Raw genomic sequence first — 19,365 nt, 5'->3', positions numbered from 1 at the left:
AGATGGACTTCCTGGACACCCAGGAAGGTCCGGGATCCCTGGGAAAAAAGGCGCCACGGTAAGGACCGATTACGGCACTTGAAAGTGTACTAAATCTGTGCTCAGTGACAGAGCTAGACATGCCGGCTTCAGAAAGTCCTGACATGAAATTCGTCTGCCTGTGTACATACAAACAGGTGATATTACTAATCCACTGGTCAGCTGGTTTAGTGAATGGCTGCTTAGGACGTTTACTTTCTGAAGCTGAGATGCTCACCTCTGCTCAACGAAGCGCTGAACTTCGTGGCACTGTCTAACCCATAACACTTGTTGACACATTCAGTGAATATTTCATGATCCACTAAATGTACCTCTCCACTCTGTGAGTGCACTGTGTCAAAATAAAAGTCAGGAGGCAGGAGTCTGGGGAAATGGAAGGAGGGAGGTCTGGGGAGGGGATTGATGAGTTCACTGTAGTGTTTTTTTGGTGGTTGGTTTAAATATTAAAGGACATGATGCCACTGATGGTACCTTTAACTACCTTTAACTGTATACTGATGATTTCCGATAATTAACAAACTCACATACAGTAGCTTCAAAATGCATGGCTAATTATATCTGTCATATGATAACGATATGACATGTGCCACACTTTACTCTCTCTCTCTCCCACTATCTATGTCTCTCTCTCTCTTTGTCTGTCTCTCTTTCGCTCCGTGTCTCTCTTTCTGTCACTCTCTCCATCTCTTGTCTCTTCCACAGGGCGACATGGGTCTGCACGGTCCACGTGGTGCTTCAGGGAACATGGGAATGCAGGGTCTTAATGGTGAACGTGGTCCTGATGGCTTGCCCGGCGATCCAGGGGATAAAGTGAGTTTTTTAAACATATTTAAGACATGTTTGCCTTTAATGGGCTGTGGAGCTTAATCAACAGCAGGGTAACATGTGAGCCTTATTGACCCTTTCAACAATAAAAACAAAAACAATGCTTGAACGTTCTATTTGGGCCCCAATCTACTTCCTCTGCATTAAGATAACATATGGAATGTTAAAACGGAAGTCTTGTGGGGCCAACTATGATGCTGATAATGGAACTCTCTTGAAAGGGTCCATAGCAATCAAAGCGTGAGATAACCATAGTCTTTACCAAGAAACCATGGTCATCTCTCTCCCCTCGATTACTGTAACACTCTCTCTCTCTCTCATGGGCCTTCCGGCTTGTCCAAAGCAACTCAATTAGGGATGGCATCCAAGACACAGTACTGTAGGAGACCTGTTAACAATAGACACTGACTGTAGGAGACCTGGATAGATAGATAGATAGATACTGTAGATAGATACTTTATTGAGGAGATAGATGGATAGATAGATAGATAGATAGAGATAGATAGATAGATAGACAGATGATCCCCAAGGGGAAATTCAAGTTGTTAACAATAGATACTGTCTTGAAATGAAACTGAATGAGCCAGGTAATATTAGTAATAGTAGTCATTAGAGAAAGGAAGTAGTAATAATAAAGTAGTGAAATAACTTGCAATCACTTGCAATCTCCTGATGCCGCATGAGACATTCCCAGAAGTGGGTTTGGGAAAGTCTTGGGTCATACCGAGTGCGTGGACACCAAAACACTTCACTTTCTTTTTTTGGGGTGGTGGTAGTGTAGTGGTTGAGGAGCTGGGTTAGCATGTAGTAGCCTGAAAAGCTTCCATCTTTGTGCCCTTGAGCAAGGCACTTAACACCAAGTTGCTCAGGGGACATGGCCCTTTGTAATATAATGGACATATGTAAGCTTTGGATGGTTGCTTATTGTCTTTTTCTCTGTGCTTTGCCTTGCACCAACTACTGTATGGGCAGGCTGTACTGTACAACACACACAACATTATACTTGTGTACCTTGCTTATGTATAACATAATTTGAGTGGAATCAATTCAAAGTTGATTCAATTCAACATCGACTCTATTCAAATTAAATAATGCTTTATACTGTACATGAGAATGAATACCATTAGACATACAATATAATTGTTGCCAAAGTACCGGTGTGGGTTTTCAATATTGACTCTCTTCCATCTCGATTTGTTTTACTTGGTTTTTGATGTTGTATGCCACATCACACCCTGCTGTGTCGTCCTCCTATAGGGGGAGCCGGGAGCCGGTGGTGGGGATGGTAAAGATGGTAAAGATGGAGGTCCTGGACCGAGAGGTCTGTCTGGACTTCCAGGTCCAAAAGGCCCTGCTGGGGAGAAGGTGAGGTCGCGAGAGAGATGTGGGGTTGAGCTGCAGTGCTCTGAAAGAAACTACTTCAGTTTGTCTAGACACCCTCTCCACAGTAGCGTAGATGTGTAATTTTTTTTTTAGCTTAGTTACAGTAATGGTTTAAAAAGCAATTTATTTTGACGTAGCAAAGATAAGACAAGGCTATGCTATATGCTATTCATATAGTGATGTTGTTTTGGTCCCAAACAAAATAAACCCTAGGTTGTTGTTAGACCAGATTTTCCCCTTGAATGGTTTTCACATACAATGCAACAATGGCACTGCTGTACTCTGAAAAAAAACATTCAGGGTTCCCACGGGTCATGGAATTTCTTTGGAATATCTAATCATGGAATCATCATTTGAAAAGTCTCAGTTGCATGAGTGTTATAAGGAGTGTAATAAGCACCCTGCTCCATCTGTAAATCAGATTGTCATGTTTATAGACATAAAAGGGTGATGAAAAAAATAGTCAGATAGAAATAACAAATAAGGAATGACACACAGAAAGAAAGAAAGAAAGAAAGAAAGAAAAAAAAAAAGAATAACAAAAACATCATAAGAAACTCTCTGTCTTGTGGCTTTGTCACAGGGAGAAGCAGGAGGTGCTGGTCCACCTGGAAGACCTGGAGAGCGTGGCTCTGAGGTAAGGTCCCGACACTGCTCTGAGTCTAAGACTGCCAATAACGTCTGTCTAATGCTTCCTTGTTAGTTAGTTTTGTGGTCTAGAGAATGGTGAGAAAATGTCGATCAGTGCTGTACAATCTCCAAGATGACCTCCTCAAATTCCTTGTTTGGTCCACACGCCAAAGATATTCAGTTTATTCTCATAGTGCAATATGTAAACCAGAAAAAAAATCAAAGGCACTATAAACATTTCTCAAACCGATTAATTTGATAGTTGACAGAGATATTCGGTGTGTGCTTCATCGACATGTTGTGTTTTTGCCTGCTGTTGGCCTCAATTAACAACAATCTTTCATTTGACTCCGGACCATTTTCCTTTTACAATTCAAATTTAGTATTACACTCTTGTTGCCTCCATCTTTTAATGTGTCACTACAATTGTCCTTCTGTAGGGTGAATCGGGAGATGATGGTCCTCCTGGCCCTCCTGGTATCCATGGAAATAAGGTAAGAGCCCCCGCTGTCTCTTCCAGCGATAGAGCTTTCTAGAGCAGCAGTTCCCAAACTTTTTTTCCCGCGTACCACCACCTACACCCTGACTCGGCTCACGTACCCCCACCACACAGATAAAAGTGTAACACATTCAATTGACGCATTCCAGGCATCATGTTTAATTAGCCGCCTTACATGATGACAAATAACAAAATCAAAATGTGCAACTGGTCTATTAGCTCTCACACAAAAAAACAGCGTGGAGAACAACATTATGAAATACAAAGAACAAACAGAACATAGGCTTAAGATTTTTAACACCCTTCCGACATTGCCTTTTTCATCTAGCATACCCCCTATGGAAGTTTGCATACCACCGGTGGTACTCGTACCACAGTTTGGGAATCCCTGCTCTAGAGAGATGCTAAAATTTATATGGTGTGCACATAAAGAAGCATGCTGGTTGCAGCCATCTTACTACTGATTGTATGATGGTAGGGTAGAGTGTGCACTGAAAAGACTGATAGAACGGAATCTGTGTCTCTGTGTCTGTCTGTCTGCCTCTTCCTCAATCTCTTTTCCCTCTCTTTCTGCTTCTCCACATCTCCCTTTTCCTCCACAGGGAAATGATGGTCTTGATGGTGAGAAAGGGGATAATGGTGACCCAGGTCCCAAGGGCGATCCTGGACCTCCTGGAATTCCAGGTAGCAAAGGAGGTGTTGGTCGGCAGGTAAGGATTACGTACAAACAGTGACTGTGAGTTTGGTAAAGGTTCTAAAACAGGGGTTTTCAACTGATTATGAACCAGGGACCACCCTTCTGACTAATTACGCAACCCCAGGACCACCACCGAATAAAAATACTGATTCCCACATTGAAACTACATTACTGAATCCATGGTCACGGACCACTAGCAAAGTCCTCTTGGACCACTGGTTGAAAACCCCCGTTCTAAAAGACACACTGGACAATGAGTGCATTTACATGAATACTAATATTCCAATATTAACCCAATTAAGACAATATTTGATATGGAAGTAAGGTATGGTGAGTAACTGAAGTAGGGTATGTGGAGTATTCTGAGGTTATTCGCATTATTGAGGTACATTGTAGACATGTATACACCTTATTCACATTATAATGTCCTATTAGAATTTATGCAGGAATTTGCAACAATTAAAGGGGAAATCTGGCCATTTTTAACCCCAAAATCGTTTTCCTTAGGGTCACCCCGTGTTGGGGGAAGCAAAAAACCCCCAAAAAATTGATTCGACCAAGCCGGCGATCAGCCCTGGCTGCCAACGCTTCGAAATTAGCATTAACGCTAGCTATGGAGGCAAGCGATTTAACCGTGTTTGGGGCCTCTAAAGATAGATACTGTAGGATAGATACTTTATTGATCCCCAAGGGGGAATTCAAGGAACACACAGTCAGAAAACCATTCCAAGACCTACGGAACACGAGTTGCTTCCTTACGAGACACCACCGTGCTCGTTTATCTCAAATAGTGTGGAGAATCAGCAGCCTACAGCTATATCAACAGTAAAAGCTAGTTTCTCCCATTCCCGTGAACGATCTAGAGATACAGTATTAAGAGACTCAGACTACAAAAGGTGTTTATGTCATCTCATCCGGTGTATTTTTTTGTTTTTGAAATGTATAGGTTTGTGAAATACCTATATGTAAGAGTTCTCTTAATTGAGTGACTAGTGGGGCTCTTAGACCCAATCATACCAGTTGACATCACATGGTAGGTCAGCTGATTGTAAGGCCTACATATATCCCTTCATCAAATGTGTCCACCATTTGCCTGAAGAAGACCCAGCAGGGTGAAAACGTTGCCTGTTGTGCATTAAATATATGGGAGTCAAAAGCAGTGTTGCGGACATTATATATTTTTTAATTTGAGTATTTTTTTTGTTGCACCTGTGTATTGCATTGTATTTTTTTGTTGCATTGTTGTACTGCGTTGGTGTGTGTTTTCCATCTGTGTATTCTTTCTGTGTGTGTGTGTGTGTGTGTTGTCTTGTTCTTTGTACCTTTTAGGGTCCCTTAGGTCCTTTTGGCCCCCGAGGTGGTACCGGCCCCCCTGGCCCTCAGGTTGAAAAAAAAGCCTTTATCACATATCACATTGTCCTAGAGATAGTGTCTAAATATATACAACACTTAACTCTTCTTAAACTATTTAGTGATTTCTGATGATTCCATAATGGCTTGGTCAGATTACACAATTTCACCCCGAATTTGTCACAGTTTTGTCATAGCCAATTAATTTCAAGCGTCATCCTTTGATATTGAATTGATCTGCATTAATAAATTACATTCATAACATACATTGGAAATACACTTTAAGTCGTGTGTGTGTTTATGTGTGTATGTTTATAGGGATCATCAGGACTACCTGGACCTATCGGTCCACCGGGACTTCCTGGAATTGCGGTTAGTTTCTCTTTGTCTTTATCTATTTACTTTTATCCGTTTGATTTCATTTCAAATCTGAAAGTTATCAGTAAAACTTCAGTAAGCATTAGGTAACCCAGAGGCACTGGGTGTTGTTTTGACCTGAGCTTTGTGTATTTTCCCCCCCACTATTTTTGCAAAATTCCTTTTTCACTTTTTTTTTTTCATTTTTCCCTTCCTGTCATTTTCATCATAGGGAGGGCAAGGGGAGGCAGGGCTCCCGGGGAAACCTGGGAAGCCAGGCCCTAAAGGTTTCCTTGGGGCGAGAGGTCCCCCTGGAGTTAGTGGTCCAGGCGGCAATATTGGGCCAGCTGGTGAACCCGGTTCTGTCGGAGACCCTGGGAAGGATGGACCTCCAGTGAGTTCTACAATCCCCTTCAAGCCCACAAACACTGCTACTGCAAAAGTCAATTTTCTCTTTAGGTTTATGTTTATGTAATTTAGAAGACACGTTTGTCCAAAGCAACATACAAATATAACAATACAAAATGAAAAATAAACAATAAACAGTTGTAAAAAAGTTGGTAGGACTGCATTAAGGATAGTATTGATAACAATAATGTCAATACAATATCAACAATCAGTAATGAAAAAAATGTATGTAATGTATACAACGACCTCCTAAGTCTGCTTGTCCCCTAATACACACACCACACACACACACATCTATTTTATGCAAGTTGGCAAATTACCGGTATGTGTGCTCTTAGCCCTCTTTCTCAGCTTAATCTGTGTGTTAACAGGAGCTTGCCGATACTAAACATCAAACCTATTTTGGGGGGCGATGGATGAACAAACAAAAATCTAAATAAATGATAGAAAGCCAAATTTGATATCTTTAAACACAATTACTTAGTAGTAGAATTGTTTTATAAAAGAATTTGTGAGATTCATGTAGTTTGGTTGCTAAGTTCATATGTTTGTCTGTCTGTCTGCTGGTTGATTAGTCTCCATCCTTCCATCTACCCCTCCACACATCCATCCCTTTGTGAATTACCGTCTTTTCCTCTCTCACACAGGGTAAAGATGGCCCCCCAGGGCCCGGTGGAATCATAGGAGGTGGAGGGCCAGTAGGTCTAACAGGCGCCATAGGCTTAGATGGCTATATGGGAGCCCCTGGAAAAGCTGTGAGTTTGTCTTCCTTCCTAAAGGGCCATTCACATCAGGAACGATAACTAGAAAGACAACCATAACTGTAACGATAAGAGCGCCCACACTGACCAACGATAAGGACAGTGTCTGCTCATATTCATGAATGCTATGGCTAAACACTGATGGATTCTGATTGGCTGTCAGCTTTTTATTGTTCAAATCATTCTGAAAGTGATCCACAACAATATTGTTCTTCATGTTGTTGTTGTCATAGTTTATGTGTGAAAGTCGTCATTCATATTAGCTAGAATGATACTTTTTTGCTGGTATCGTTATAGTTATCACTCTTGGTGTGAACAAATGAGTTGACAGTCATATTGAAAATGAAAAGACCACTCCAAATGTGAATATGACCGTCAACTCATTCGAATGTCACTCAGCAACTGTAGGATGACATCAGAAAAATATGCAGTGGTCTCTTATTTTTTTTCCAGAGCTTTATATACTCTGGGGATTTCTGGGGAAAAAATTGAGGTAAAATGAAATGAAAATGTCTAAAACTAAAACGTTTTGCATCCTGACAGGGAGAACCAGGCGGAGTCGGACCAAAAGGCGGCAGAGGGGAAAACGGGCCTCGTGGGCTTAATGGCCCTTCTGGCCCACAAGGACCCCCAGGAGAGCCAGGCAAGGAGGTGAGGAGCCTGACTTTTTTAGAAATTTAAATTCCATAAGGGAAAAAATGTTTTTACATTCAAGCGACATATTGTAAGAATTGGCAATGCACTGGGTTAATGTCTAAGAAGAGAAGTCCGCACACTTCTTGGTTTTCTTGCTTTATTTTTTTTAAATTATTTTTGGCTAACATGACATTTCGACTTACTGGTCTTCCTCAGATTCACTGCACTGGATCTCAGATTCAATGCACTGTGGTACCCATTTAACATGAAGGCCCAGTGAGTTGAAAACTGCTGAAAAGGGTTATCTTCCTGCATGGCCCTGCAAAATTACCTTGTATAATACCTTGTGTTTCAGGCACGCATCCGCGATATCAGAAAAAATATTCTCCACATTAACAGTCAGTGTATCATCAAAGTCAGTTTGTTATTTTAAGATAAAAGAACTATATAGTGTGCATAGTAATGCATCCAGCAAAACATGTTTTCCATTAAAGATCATCAAGCAATGGCTGTCCTAGTTTGCCTTAATGTCCTAAGATGACCTGATATTGAGCTCCCATTGGCAGTGCCTGCAGGCCCTGTTTAGTGAAGTAGCTACATCTCCAGGCCTTGTCTCCCTTTCTGAGTGCTGTTATCTGCCACTGGCTATTATCTGCCCCAAGAACCACCACTGTCCCTAAGCTTACACAGTAGCATGCAGGGAATGATGTTTGCTCGAGCTAAAGTTGGAGTTAGTTAATTAACCAACCAACCAATAAGTTGTACTGTTTGTTGTATGTGTGTTTGTGTGTGTTCCTTCAAAAAGTGGTGCATAGGTGACTAAAGGTGTGATCAGACAGGACATGTTTTTGAAGTGAACTGTTTTGTAGCTTTTTTCTGTCGTTTTATATTGGCAGTAAGCATCTTGCACGTAGCTTATGTGCAGCGTTTTGCAGAGTCAAACTGAAAAAAGTTCAAGATCCAAGCGGAAAGGGTCCGATGTCATTCATGTTGTTGATGTGTTTTAGCAGGAATCATCCTATCTGTTCATGGCCTGAGGCTACTCTTTCTCTCTCTGAATCTAGGGAACTCCAGGTAACCAAGGCCCACAAGGTCAACGCGGTGCATCAGGACAAAAGGTAAGCTGTACCGTAGGTTTGTTTGCACTTCTATTGCATAGTTTTATCATTTTCAGTTGTTATGTTCACTGTTGTTATAATTTTATTGAGTGCTGTTGCTACAATATGTTCACTTCCACTGCAATGTTCTATTGTGTCATGTTGTGTTTAGGCAGTGTGTGCCTTGAACAGTGAGGCAATGTTCAATGTTCTATTGTTTTAACTCTCTCATATCCAGTTCCCGTGAAGTTATATAAACGACACCATTTTGGAATCACTTTTACAGGCAGATAAAGTTCCTGTTTACATTAATACATTGACAGATATGGGTCTTTTCTATAGTCATTGTCTTTAAGACCTCGTTTTACGGTAATGTAGATCGACTTTGTGAAAATGTTGTGTGCCACTCCCTCCAGCAAACGGGAAAAGGGTTTTAAAATGTTTTAACCTTAATCAAGCAACTGATGTTACTGAATTGGTTAGATAACTAGTTATTTTCTTCAACTAGCAATAGCCTACTATATTAAAACTGACAGGCCAGTATAAGTGAATCCAAAATGGAGTCGTGCATAGAGCCTATTCCTTCTGTGATATCATGATTTGGACTAACCTTTACAAAATTGTTTGCCTGTGGCAGGGGGACAGAGGAGAGTCAGGGCCAGAGGGACTTCCTGGGCCACCAGGGGGCCCCGGTCCCCAAGGGCCAATGGGAGGAGACGGCCCTCAGGGAGACAGAGGCCCACCTGTGAGTGACCGGCAACCAAGCGAACACATTTTAAGTCGAGGCAGCTTAAAGTCAGCGTTCATGGCCATGTCCATCAATGCATGTCATTAGTGGACCTGGCCATGAACGTGTCCACTAGTAGGTGGTAATCCTTTCCTAGCTATGGAGGCTAACAGGGCTGGTGCTGTAGAAAGAGGAAAGCACAAATGCACACACACACACACACACACATAAACCTATGCTCTACAGTACAGTGTTGGCACCAAATCATAACACATCAAAACACACACACACCTTTGCGGTACAGTCCAGCGTTGGCACCAAATCATAACATATCCAAAAACACACACACACGCACACACCTTTGCTTTACATTCCAGTGGTGGCACCAAATCATACCATCAACATTGCAGAATACAGCCTGTGCTCCGTAGCATTGTGGATGTGATTTGACACCAAGTGATTCTCCTGCAGTGACTTTCGTGTTGCTATCTCTGTTCTGTGTTCAGGGTAATAAAGGCTCAGACGGGGGTCCTGGAAGACCTGGGCCTGCAGGACCCATGGTACGTCCTCGTCGACTATACTCCACACCTGAAACATCCCACAAACACACAACTTTTCCTTTTCTCTATGCGGCACTGTAGAGCTACAGAGGAACACTGCTCCCCGGGTTACTCAGGTTGGCTTCTACTCTGCCCCCTACAGGGTCCTATCGGTCCTGCTGGTGATAAAGGAGAAAAAGGAGCTTCTGGGGACTTTGGCATCAAAGGACACAAAGGCTTCCCTGGGATGGCTGGCATGAATGGAGCACTGGTAAGGGCCAAGATTCTTCCTAAAATCCATCCACCTGTTCAGTTATCAATCTATCCCATTTTCAGGATTCTCCAGCTTAAAGTGTAATTCCGGCGAAAATTGACCCCAGGGTGTTTTTCTGCATTATAACACATCAAATAAGCCGTGGAGACAGTATTTTTCGTTGATCAACCACTATATGCTATAGGACCGGTATATGCTATAGCCCCAAATTTAAAAATGCTATTTGGGAAGCGTTTGGCTCACTGCCCCTAGCTAATCCACTGTCTGCGATTTGGGGCTATAGCTTAAACTGGGCCAAGCTCTGTAGTGGTTGATCATAGGTTGATTCATAGCAGCCATTTTGACATAAAATAGTAGGGCAAACAGGTGTTACTGTAAAAAATGGCTGATGTCAACAATTTCCATACCAGTGTGCACAGAGAAGCTGTTCCAGCAATGGACTTCTCTACCCAGGCTGCTTTAGAGAGTGCCATAGATCTTTGACTGCAGCAATCAGACTTTTACAACAGCAGCAATCACTGCGATACCATTAGTTATCAAAAAAAGTAAAAATGAGGTGGTGAAGTGTAATTGAAGGTATCTGTGACCTAACATAGTCAAAACTGCACGAAATTGGAAGTGTAGGATCATTATGACACCCTCTGTATGCACGCCAAGTTTTGTGGAATTCCGTTCATGGGGGCCCACACAATAAATTAATTTATGTTACTATACACCAACTGGCCTGTAGGTGGCGGGAGACAGTTTTCTGTGAATATCTCGAGAACCGTAGGGGCCTAGGAGGTCCACCTTTTTTATGTTGGTCTTAAGGGGCATGTCAACCCATCCCATTACCACTTATTTCATGTATAGCGCCACCTAGTTAAAAATTAAAAGCATAAAATTAGGTGTTTTCATCTCAATATCTCTGGCTGACAAGGTCAAAACTGCACAAAATTAAAAGTGTAGGATCGTGACACCCTCTGAATGCATGCCAAGTTTTGTGTACTTTTCGTTCATGGGGGGCCTTACAAAAAAATAATTTATGTGTACATTTAGTGGCGTACACCAACAAGGTTTCGGGACACTGAAAGAACCGGGTACACAAAACCTGGTGAGCATGTACCCCATATGGATAGCATGGAACCGTCATTTTTCGTTTTCATCTGCAGCCCCCCGCTGGACTGGACCCCTAAAGGAGTGTAGGGCAGACACAGTTCTCTGTGAATCTTTTATGGTATGTTGGTCTCAAGGGCCCACATAAACCTGGCTCATAATCCCATTTGTGATTGCCCCCCCCGTAAAAAAAAAAAATGAAAATCAGTAGGATTAAAAAAAGCCAAAATAAATATTCATCATCATCATCATGGCTGCATTTTTCAGTATTGAGAAGTAGTCGTTTGTCCACTAGATGGCGCATCGTTGCAGTGAGACATAATTTTTGTTGGAAGTTAAAGGGGTTGGAAAAACAATGGACGCTTCATACAAGGACTGTAATTTACCGCTTGGCGAACATCTAATAAGGATAGGGCGATGTTCACATGAAGTGTAATTCCCATTTCTTCTGAAGCGGAAATAAATCTGAGGATGTTTATCGGACATGCTTGGTTTTACTGCAGGTGCGTTAATCTTGTAATATCAATAAGGACCTAGGTAATGTTACCGTTAGCGTTGGTTGAGTGATGGAGGCATTTGATTTATTGCATTTGTAGAAAACTATAAATGCGGTTATACCAAGCAAATGTATAGCAGCACTGTTTGTATCTTTCGACTGTCATTTATTGCACGTGCTACAAAATCATTCTGTGCAATGGAAGATTTACCAACGTTACACCGGTCTGATGCAGTTTGCCTATACATGCGTGAGACTGAGACGCCTGTTTATTTTGTTTTAAGTGCGTGCAGGGTGTGAGAGGTCGATGTGCTTTGATTACAGCTTGGTAGTTGTAGTCTGTGAAATTAAAAAGCACGCGTGTGTGTGAAGTATCAAACAATGACACCTTCATTTCATTATGGCTGTTTTAGCAAAACACCTTAAGCTACTGTGTAGTAGGTCCCATTTAGAAGTGGCTACTTCATTTGCTTTCCTTGACTCATGGAGCTGCGTGAATGTTATTACAACTTTTAAGCCGCGATATGACAGTTTAAGTCCGCTTGATACTGTAAGGCGTAAGCCATTGGTTTCAAAGGAGATTTTATTTGTGTCGCCAGGATAGCCTATTGACAATTTATGTTGTCAATAGGCCTACTTATAATCCTACCTGTAGCTAGGGAAGCTAACAACTTTCTATTAGGATCTAGTTGTTTTTAGTTACCGTTTTGTCATAACTCCTGATGCATTTTGCATTTAGAATAGCCTGGCGTGTATATCTCAATGGAACATTAAACAATATCGGGTGCCTATGGACTAGGCTGGGTGAACCCAGCCTGATCTGCCGCTATTTATTTTTGATTTCTTAAAGATTGAGCTTGGTCTGATGAAAGCCAGACTAGCCATGGACCTCAGTTAAACAATGCAAGGAACATGAATCAGCCTATATTTGCACTAACAATAACGGACAAAGCTCTTCAACTTTGGCCGTTAAAATGTATGAACAGTCTAGCGGCGCATTTCATCAAGGCCATTTGGACATGTCAGTTATTTGCACCACTGGTTAGATGTAAAACAGCGCCGTTTCAGACTAGGCTACTGTTACTTAATTTGTGCATTAACAATAACGTTTCAGACTACTGTTACTTAATTTGTGCATTGACAATAAAGTATTACATGAACTAAAGATGACTAAAATCTTATGTAGAAGAAGAAACATTCACAAAATCCATCCATCCAAAAATGACCTTTGTTTTTGATAGCTGTTAAACTGACATGGAACTGACAAGAGATGTTTTTTGTTTATAAATACATAAAAATAAATAAATAAATAACATTATGCTGATACCTTTTGCTTTTCCCCAAATACAATGTAGCCTACAGGTGTAAGTGACCTTTCATCAATCCAGTTGCAATGGATGAACTGTGATGAACTGCCCTACTTGTTCTTTTTTTAAGTATTTCTTAAAGAAAAATGCATCTGAGATCATGTATTTATATAGCTGTCGTTTATTTTACCGTTTGTGTTTGTATATATTGTTTAAAAGTTGCCTGTTTCTTGTTTGTGCTCTGACTGCTGCTTTAACATCTGTCTTTCTTTTGTGAGATTACGGTAATGAAGTCCATGTAAACCTTATCTAATCTGATGCCCAACTTTTGTGAGATTACGGTAATGAAGTTCATGTAAAGCTTATCTAATCTGATGCCCAACTTTTGTGAGATTACGGTAATCAAGTTCATGTAATGCTTATCTAATCTGATGCCCAACTTTAGGGGGCCCCGGGAGAGCCTGGTGTGGCAGGAGAGCCAGGCCAGATAGGACCACCGGTAAGCAGGCCCGCCGTGAGGACACACACACACACACACTGGAGATACTGTTTGGATATGTGAGAGAGCACAAAGAGTAAATATCAAGCATGCCTTTCAGTCCAATCAAACGGTTACAGTAATTTCCTGTGTATTAGCCGCATTGTGTTTAAACCGCAGGACAGTGTTTTATGCAAGTTAAAAAAACGAAACCATATCAACTGCCCCCGTGTATTAACCTCATAGCTGAAGAAATGTTGTCATATCAATGGATAAACCTCAGCTAATAGTTGGGAAATTACAGTTATATAGACAACTATATTTGTGTTTGAAAATTGTTCTGTAATGGTGAATATATTGCAGGGAACCAGGTACCCGAAATAAGCTGCTGTGTATGTGACAGTGCTTGTAACTTGTGGGGGGTGGTAGCGTAGTGGTTAAGGAGCAGGCAGTAGCCTGTAGGAGTTGTGGAGTTGTGGGTTCAATTCCCAACTTCTACCATTGTGCCCTTGAACAAGTCAATTCACCCCAAGTTGCACAATGGCCCTTGTAATATAATTGACATTGGTAGGTTGCTTTGTTTAGAAGTGGCTGCTAAATTAATAAAACTGAAACTTGTCTTCCTCTGCCAGGGATACAATGGTCCCGATGGAACCCACGGGAAGGAAGGTCCGGATGGTCTCCCAGGTCCCATTGGACCACCCGGGAGTAGAGGAATTAGCGGAGACACGGGACCTCCAGTATGTCCTCATAAGTGTGGAAACACGGTCGACTTTAGGTTTTTGCAGACAGTTCATCCAAAGCGACTTTCATAGCATTAGAAAAAAAAGCAGAACTCACAAAAAATATAATGTTTGTGCTATAACTGTAGACAGATGTAATGTGTATGTAAATACGCAATGCCTGACAACTTCAACAATACCTGTAATGGTTATAGTAGTATAATAGTAACTGATACTATTTTTGTAATGATAATAATAATTGCAATTATGACAAATCAGTGTGATCTATCGATGTGTGATGCAGGAGTTCCTCCTAGCTAAGGTCTCCTCTGCACTGTAGCTTCAATGCTATTCTCTTTCTGTAAGTCGCTTTGGATGAAAGTGTCTGGCAAATGAATACATATACATGTAAATTGTGTATTTTTTATCATGGCTTCCCTCTCCGACATTGTGACTTCCCCAGGGTCCCCCTGGTCCACCTGGGCAGCCTGGTCCCCCAGGTCCTCCAGGCCCGGGCCAAATATGGCGTGGAAATGGCCCGGCGCCTATACGGGAAAAGGGCCCAGGGCCCAGGTACTACAGAGATGATCCCAACGCTGAGACCAGCAGACCTAACATGGGTGTGGAGATCGACTCCAGCTTGGACACTCTGAGCCAGAAGATCCAGGACATCCGAATGCCTGCTGGTAGCCGCGAGAACCCCGCCCTCACGTGTCGGACACTGCGGAAATACCAGCAAGAGTTGACGAGCGGTGAGGGCTTAGCCTGCACAGCACGTCTATTATGTTCATGTTATTGTTTATGTTTGTCCTTGTCCATGTTTATGTTTAGATTTATGTTCATGTTTACTTAGCTGATGCTTTGATCCAAAGTGACTTACAACATAGATTAACAATAAACATTAAAATTAGAGGATTAAAGTAGAGCATTAGAATAAGCATTAGAATTAGAAGATTAAAGTAAAGTCACATAAACTGAATTAGTTCTTCTCCTTGTCTCCCTCTACTCAGGGCTTTACTGGGTCGACCCCAACCAGGGCTCTCCTCTTGATGCCATCAAGGTCTTCTGCAACATGGAGACTGGCGATACCTGCGTCTACCCATCCCAGGCCAGCGTTCCTCAAAAGAACTGGTACAACAGCAAGAACAAGAACAAGAAGCACGTCTGGTTCAGCGAGTCCATGTCCGATGGCTTCCAGGTAAACAACTTGAGACGACCGTGTGGGACAGTTCAATTGTCAGTGTTGGAGGCCATTTTTGTTTTCAACAAAACTCACACTTGACGTTCTCTCTCTCTGTTTCCAGTTCCAGTATGGCGAGGAAGGCTCAGATCCTGAAAGCGTAAACATCCAGCTGAACTTTATCCGACTGTTCTCCAAACGAGGCCACCAGAACATTACCTACCACTGCAAGAACAGCATCGCCTACATGGACCAGGCCACCGGCAACCTGAAGAGCGCTCTGCTGCTGCAAGGATCCACTGACGTCAGCATCAAAGCCGAGGGCAACAGCCGCTTCACCTACAAGGTCTCCGAAGACGGATGCAAGGTCAGTCTGGCGTAGTCGCGCATGTTTGCAGATCCAGTCCACTTCTGCAGGACTTTCACCCTCACCTTGTCTTCTCACATATACACTGCTGTTTTAAAAAAATGTGGGTCACTTAATTGAAAGTTTTTGAAGAAATCTAAATGGAGGATTCTTTGATGAAAGCAAAAAAGATTCTGCTTTAATTGAATTACTGCTTCAATTGAAAAAAAATATTCATTTTGTAACCCTGTTAATTACTATATTTCCTATTAATTTTTGTTTGATCATTTCATATTCAAAGTAATTTCATACATGTGTCCATGAAAAACAAGGACATTTTTATATGACCCTAAACCTTTGAATAACAGTGTATATCTCTTTTATACTGTGGGCCAGATGTACGTACATTTGCGAACGTAGCGTTATCAGCGCCATGGACACACTGCAGATTGCGAACGCTGTCAGACCCAAGTTTCCGACGTATTTATCAATCGTTCCATAAACGCAATTTACGAACCTCCACAACTGAATGGCAGAGCCTAAGCGCACTTGAATGAAGTTAACTGATGACAACATCAAAAAGAATCGAAGAAACGTTTAGCGATCATGAAATAATACCATACATGATAAGATGTAAACAAGCAGGGAGATAATGACGATCAGTAGTTCTACTCAAACTACTTGTGCACGTAGGCTATGGAAGATTGGTCAAATCTAGCAAGTACGAAAGTTAAGGTTGCTTTTGGTAGTACAAATACTTTCACCACAAAAACTGGTGCTCTAAATAGCGATTCTGTTGTCTTTCAAAGGTTCTCTTATTGACGCATTGAACTGCAATTTGGATTAACACCTGCTTTTACAAGGTGGAAGTATTTAGGTTTAAGTTTGTTAGTACATAAGTTTGTACATACCTCACAATGATTTTACACGCACATTGTGAAACAAATGCGCCTGAAATGGGCGCAAAAGCGTTAGTACATCTGGCCCTCTGTGTCTTGCTCCTCTGTCAACTCTCTCTCTCTCTTTTGCTTCCCCCTTTTAATTTATAAGAGACATTGCAATAAGGGATATATTACTAATAATATTAATATTATTAGATATTAACTAACTACTTTTTCCCTCTGATTCCTTGCAGGCACATAGTGGCACATGGGGAAAGACTGTTATCCACTTCAAGACAACCAAAATCGCCCACTTGCCGATCGTTGACATCGCTCCTATGGATGTTGGTGCTGCAGATCAGGAATTCGGGGTGGATATTGGTCCAGTGTGCTTCTCCTAAAATGGAGAATTTTTGGACTTGGTGCTCGGTTTCGTTTTCATTTCTTTTTTTTGTGGATCTTTTTCTTCAGCCACCCTGTTGCCACTGTTTTTTTTTTGTTTGTTTTTTTGTTAAATGAGCGAAAGAAGATAGTTTGTAACTGGACACTGTAAATTCTAGGCAATGGCCTTTGAGCAATTTGTTGTCATTTGTTCTGTCAAATGCCAGAGAAACTAGCACATTAGCACTTCTCATTTTTAAGAAATAAAGAGAAGTGAAAGCGATGTTATTCTATGTCCTGTGTTGTGTTCCTGCTCCAATGCTGTTTTTCAAAAACATTTTAAGGCAAATATTTACTCCTTGCATGTCCAGCAAATAGGATGAAATCATAACTTATTGTGTTTCATTTGTGATTGTGAACTCAGTAACAAATGACAGTAAATCGCAGCTACCCTCAATGAGAAATTAGTAAAGGTTGAATGAATGAATGAATGAATGACAATCCGAGAGGCTACAAAAAAGGTATAATAATAGAATATCTAGTATACACACAGGGATTGCAACATTCACAAAACCCAGCACTACACATAGGGCCAAATAACACTGTTGCGCCCACTTCAGGCGTATTTGTTTCGCAACATGCACGTAAAATGATGGCAAGGTATGTACAAACAGGCCACACTGAGGTAAAAGCGCAGACTGCCTGTCGCGGGAGCTGAACATGGCAAATTGAGCTTTTCCGTGTCATGCATATGCATTAACAGTATAAATCAATAACACTGAATTGAATTGTTTGACTGGTTTGATGGTAGACCAGCTCAAGGTATGTTTTTCCATGATTTTGATGGTTTAGCTGGTTTGACCAGCAAATGATGGTCATTCTAGCTGGCTCTGCTGACCATACCAGCATGATAAGATGACCACACCAGTATGTCCAGCTTGATAAGATGGTTACACCTGCACCAACCAGCTAAACCATCAAAGACCAGCAAGAGCTGGTATGAGACCATCTTCTAAGACCATCTTAGACCAGCTAAAACCAGCTACCAGCATAAGCTGTCTTTTAGCTCTTTTTTCCGGGACGTGGCATCTTTCCTCACATATCTCCAAAGTCCTTTTAGGCAAGTCCTTCCATTCAATGTCCATATTGCAACACATTTTGGCTACTTATCGGGCATCTACTTTGGGCAGAACTGCCAAAGAACATGGCTTCACGACACCAACCTAGCTCCAGATGCGATTGCCATGATGTATTCACAACATACCACATGATTGGCACGATGTATTCACATGTCAATTTTTTTCAGCGGAAGGGGCAACATATGTGTAGATGACTGATGTTTGCATTATGAACTAACCCCATACATTTCTATGGGAGATTCTTGTCTCATCATTAATGTAAAAAATGTAAATCAGGTTTATAGGCCAAGTATACAGGTGCTGGTCATATAATTAGAATATCATGAAAAAGTTGATTTATTTCAGTAATTCCATTCCAAAAAATGAAACTTGTATCATGTATACATTCATTCCACACAGACTGATAAATTGATATATAAGTGTTTATTTCTTTTCACTTTGATGATTATAACTGACAACTAATGAAAACCCCAAATTCAGTATCTCAGAAAATTAGAATATTGTGAAAAGGTTCAATATTGAAGACACCTGGTGCCACACTAATGAGCTAAATAACTCAAAACACCTGCAAAGGCCTTTAAATGGTCTCTCAGTTTAGTTCTGTTGGCTACACAATCATGAGGGACACTGCTCACTTGACAGTTGTCCAAATGACGACCATTGACACCTTGCACAAGGAGGGCAAGACACAAAAGGTCATTGCTAAAAGGCTGTTCACAGAGCTCTGTGTCCAAGCACATTAATAGAGAGGCGAAGGGAAGGACAAGATGTGGTAGAAAAAAGTGTACAAACAATAGGGATAACCGCACCCTGGAAAGAAAACCCATTAAAAATGTGGGGGAGATTCGCAAAGAGTGGACTGCAGCTGGGGTTAGTGTTTCAAGAACCACCACGCACATCAGCTGTTGCATTCCTTGTGTCGAGCCACTCTTGAACAAGAGACAGCGTCAGAAGTGTCTGCCTGGGCTAAAGACAAAAAGGACTGGACTGCTGCTGAGTGGCCCAAAGTTATGTTCTCTGATGAAAGTACATTTTGCATTTCCTTTGGAAATCAAGGTCCCAGAGTCTGGAGGAAGAGAGGAGAGGCACTAGGGTGACCAGACGTCCTGAGCAATTTG

At 41.5% G+C, this 19,365-nt stretch overlaps 1 protein-coding gene across 1 annotated transcript in view; it reads left to right on the top strand.

Moving 5' to 3' along the window:
- Nucleotides 1-17,391, top strand: part of LOC125288006 (collagen alpha-1(II) chain-like) — a 45,654-nt gene extending 28,263 nt beyond the window's left edge. The window contains exons 38-58 of the mRNA XM_048234105.1: nt 1-58; nt 742-849; nt 2,122-2,229; nt 2,831-2,884; nt 3,318-3,371; nt 3,979-4,086; nt 5,403-5,456; nt 5,742-5,795; nt 6,013-6,174; nt 6,836-6,943; nt 7,493-7,600; nt 8,650-8,703; nt 9,320-9,427; nt 9,916-9,969; nt 10,112-10,219; nt 13,566-13,619; nt 14,231-14,338; nt 14,784-15,072; nt 15,331-15,518; nt 15,625-15,867; nt 16,982-17,391. The exon at nt 1-58 is cut by the window's left edge and continues 41 nt beyond it. Coding sequence (XP_048090062.1) covers nt 1-58; nt 742-849; nt 2,122-2,229; nt 2,831-2,884; nt 3,318-3,371; nt 3,979-4,086; nt 5,403-5,456; nt 5,742-5,795; nt 6,013-6,174; nt 6,836-6,943; nt 7,493-7,600; nt 8,650-8,703; nt 9,320-9,427; nt 9,916-9,969; nt 10,112-10,219; nt 13,566-13,619; nt 14,231-14,338; nt 14,784-15,072; nt 15,331-15,518; nt 15,625-15,867; nt 16,982-17,128 — 2,329 coding nt within the window. The 3' untranslated portion in view covers nt 17,129-17,391. The remainder of the gene's footprint in view (nt 59-741; nt 850-2,121; nt 2,230-2,830; nt 2,885-3,317; nt 3,372-3,978; nt 4,087-5,402; nt 5,457-5,741; nt 5,796-6,012; nt 6,175-6,835; nt 6,944-7,492; nt 7,601-8,649; nt 8,704-9,319; nt 9,428-9,915; nt 9,970-10,111; nt 10,220-13,565; nt 13,620-14,230; nt 14,339-14,783; nt 15,073-15,330; nt 15,519-15,624; nt 15,868-16,981) is intronic.
- The last annotated feature ends 1,974 nt before the right edge of the window (nt 17,392-19,365 follow it).

Source organism: Alosa alosa, chromosome 22 (assembly GCF_017589495.1).
Source record: "Alosa alosa isolate M-15738 ecotype Scorff River chromosome 22, AALO_Geno_1.1, whole genome shotgun sequence".
In the NCBI taxonomy this organism is placed as follows: Eukaryota; Metazoa; Chordata; class Actinopteri; order Clupeiformes; family Clupeidae; genus Alosa; species Alosa alosa.
Note: the sequence above shows the minus strand (reverse complement) of the source record. Positions and strands in the feature narration are given on the sequence as shown.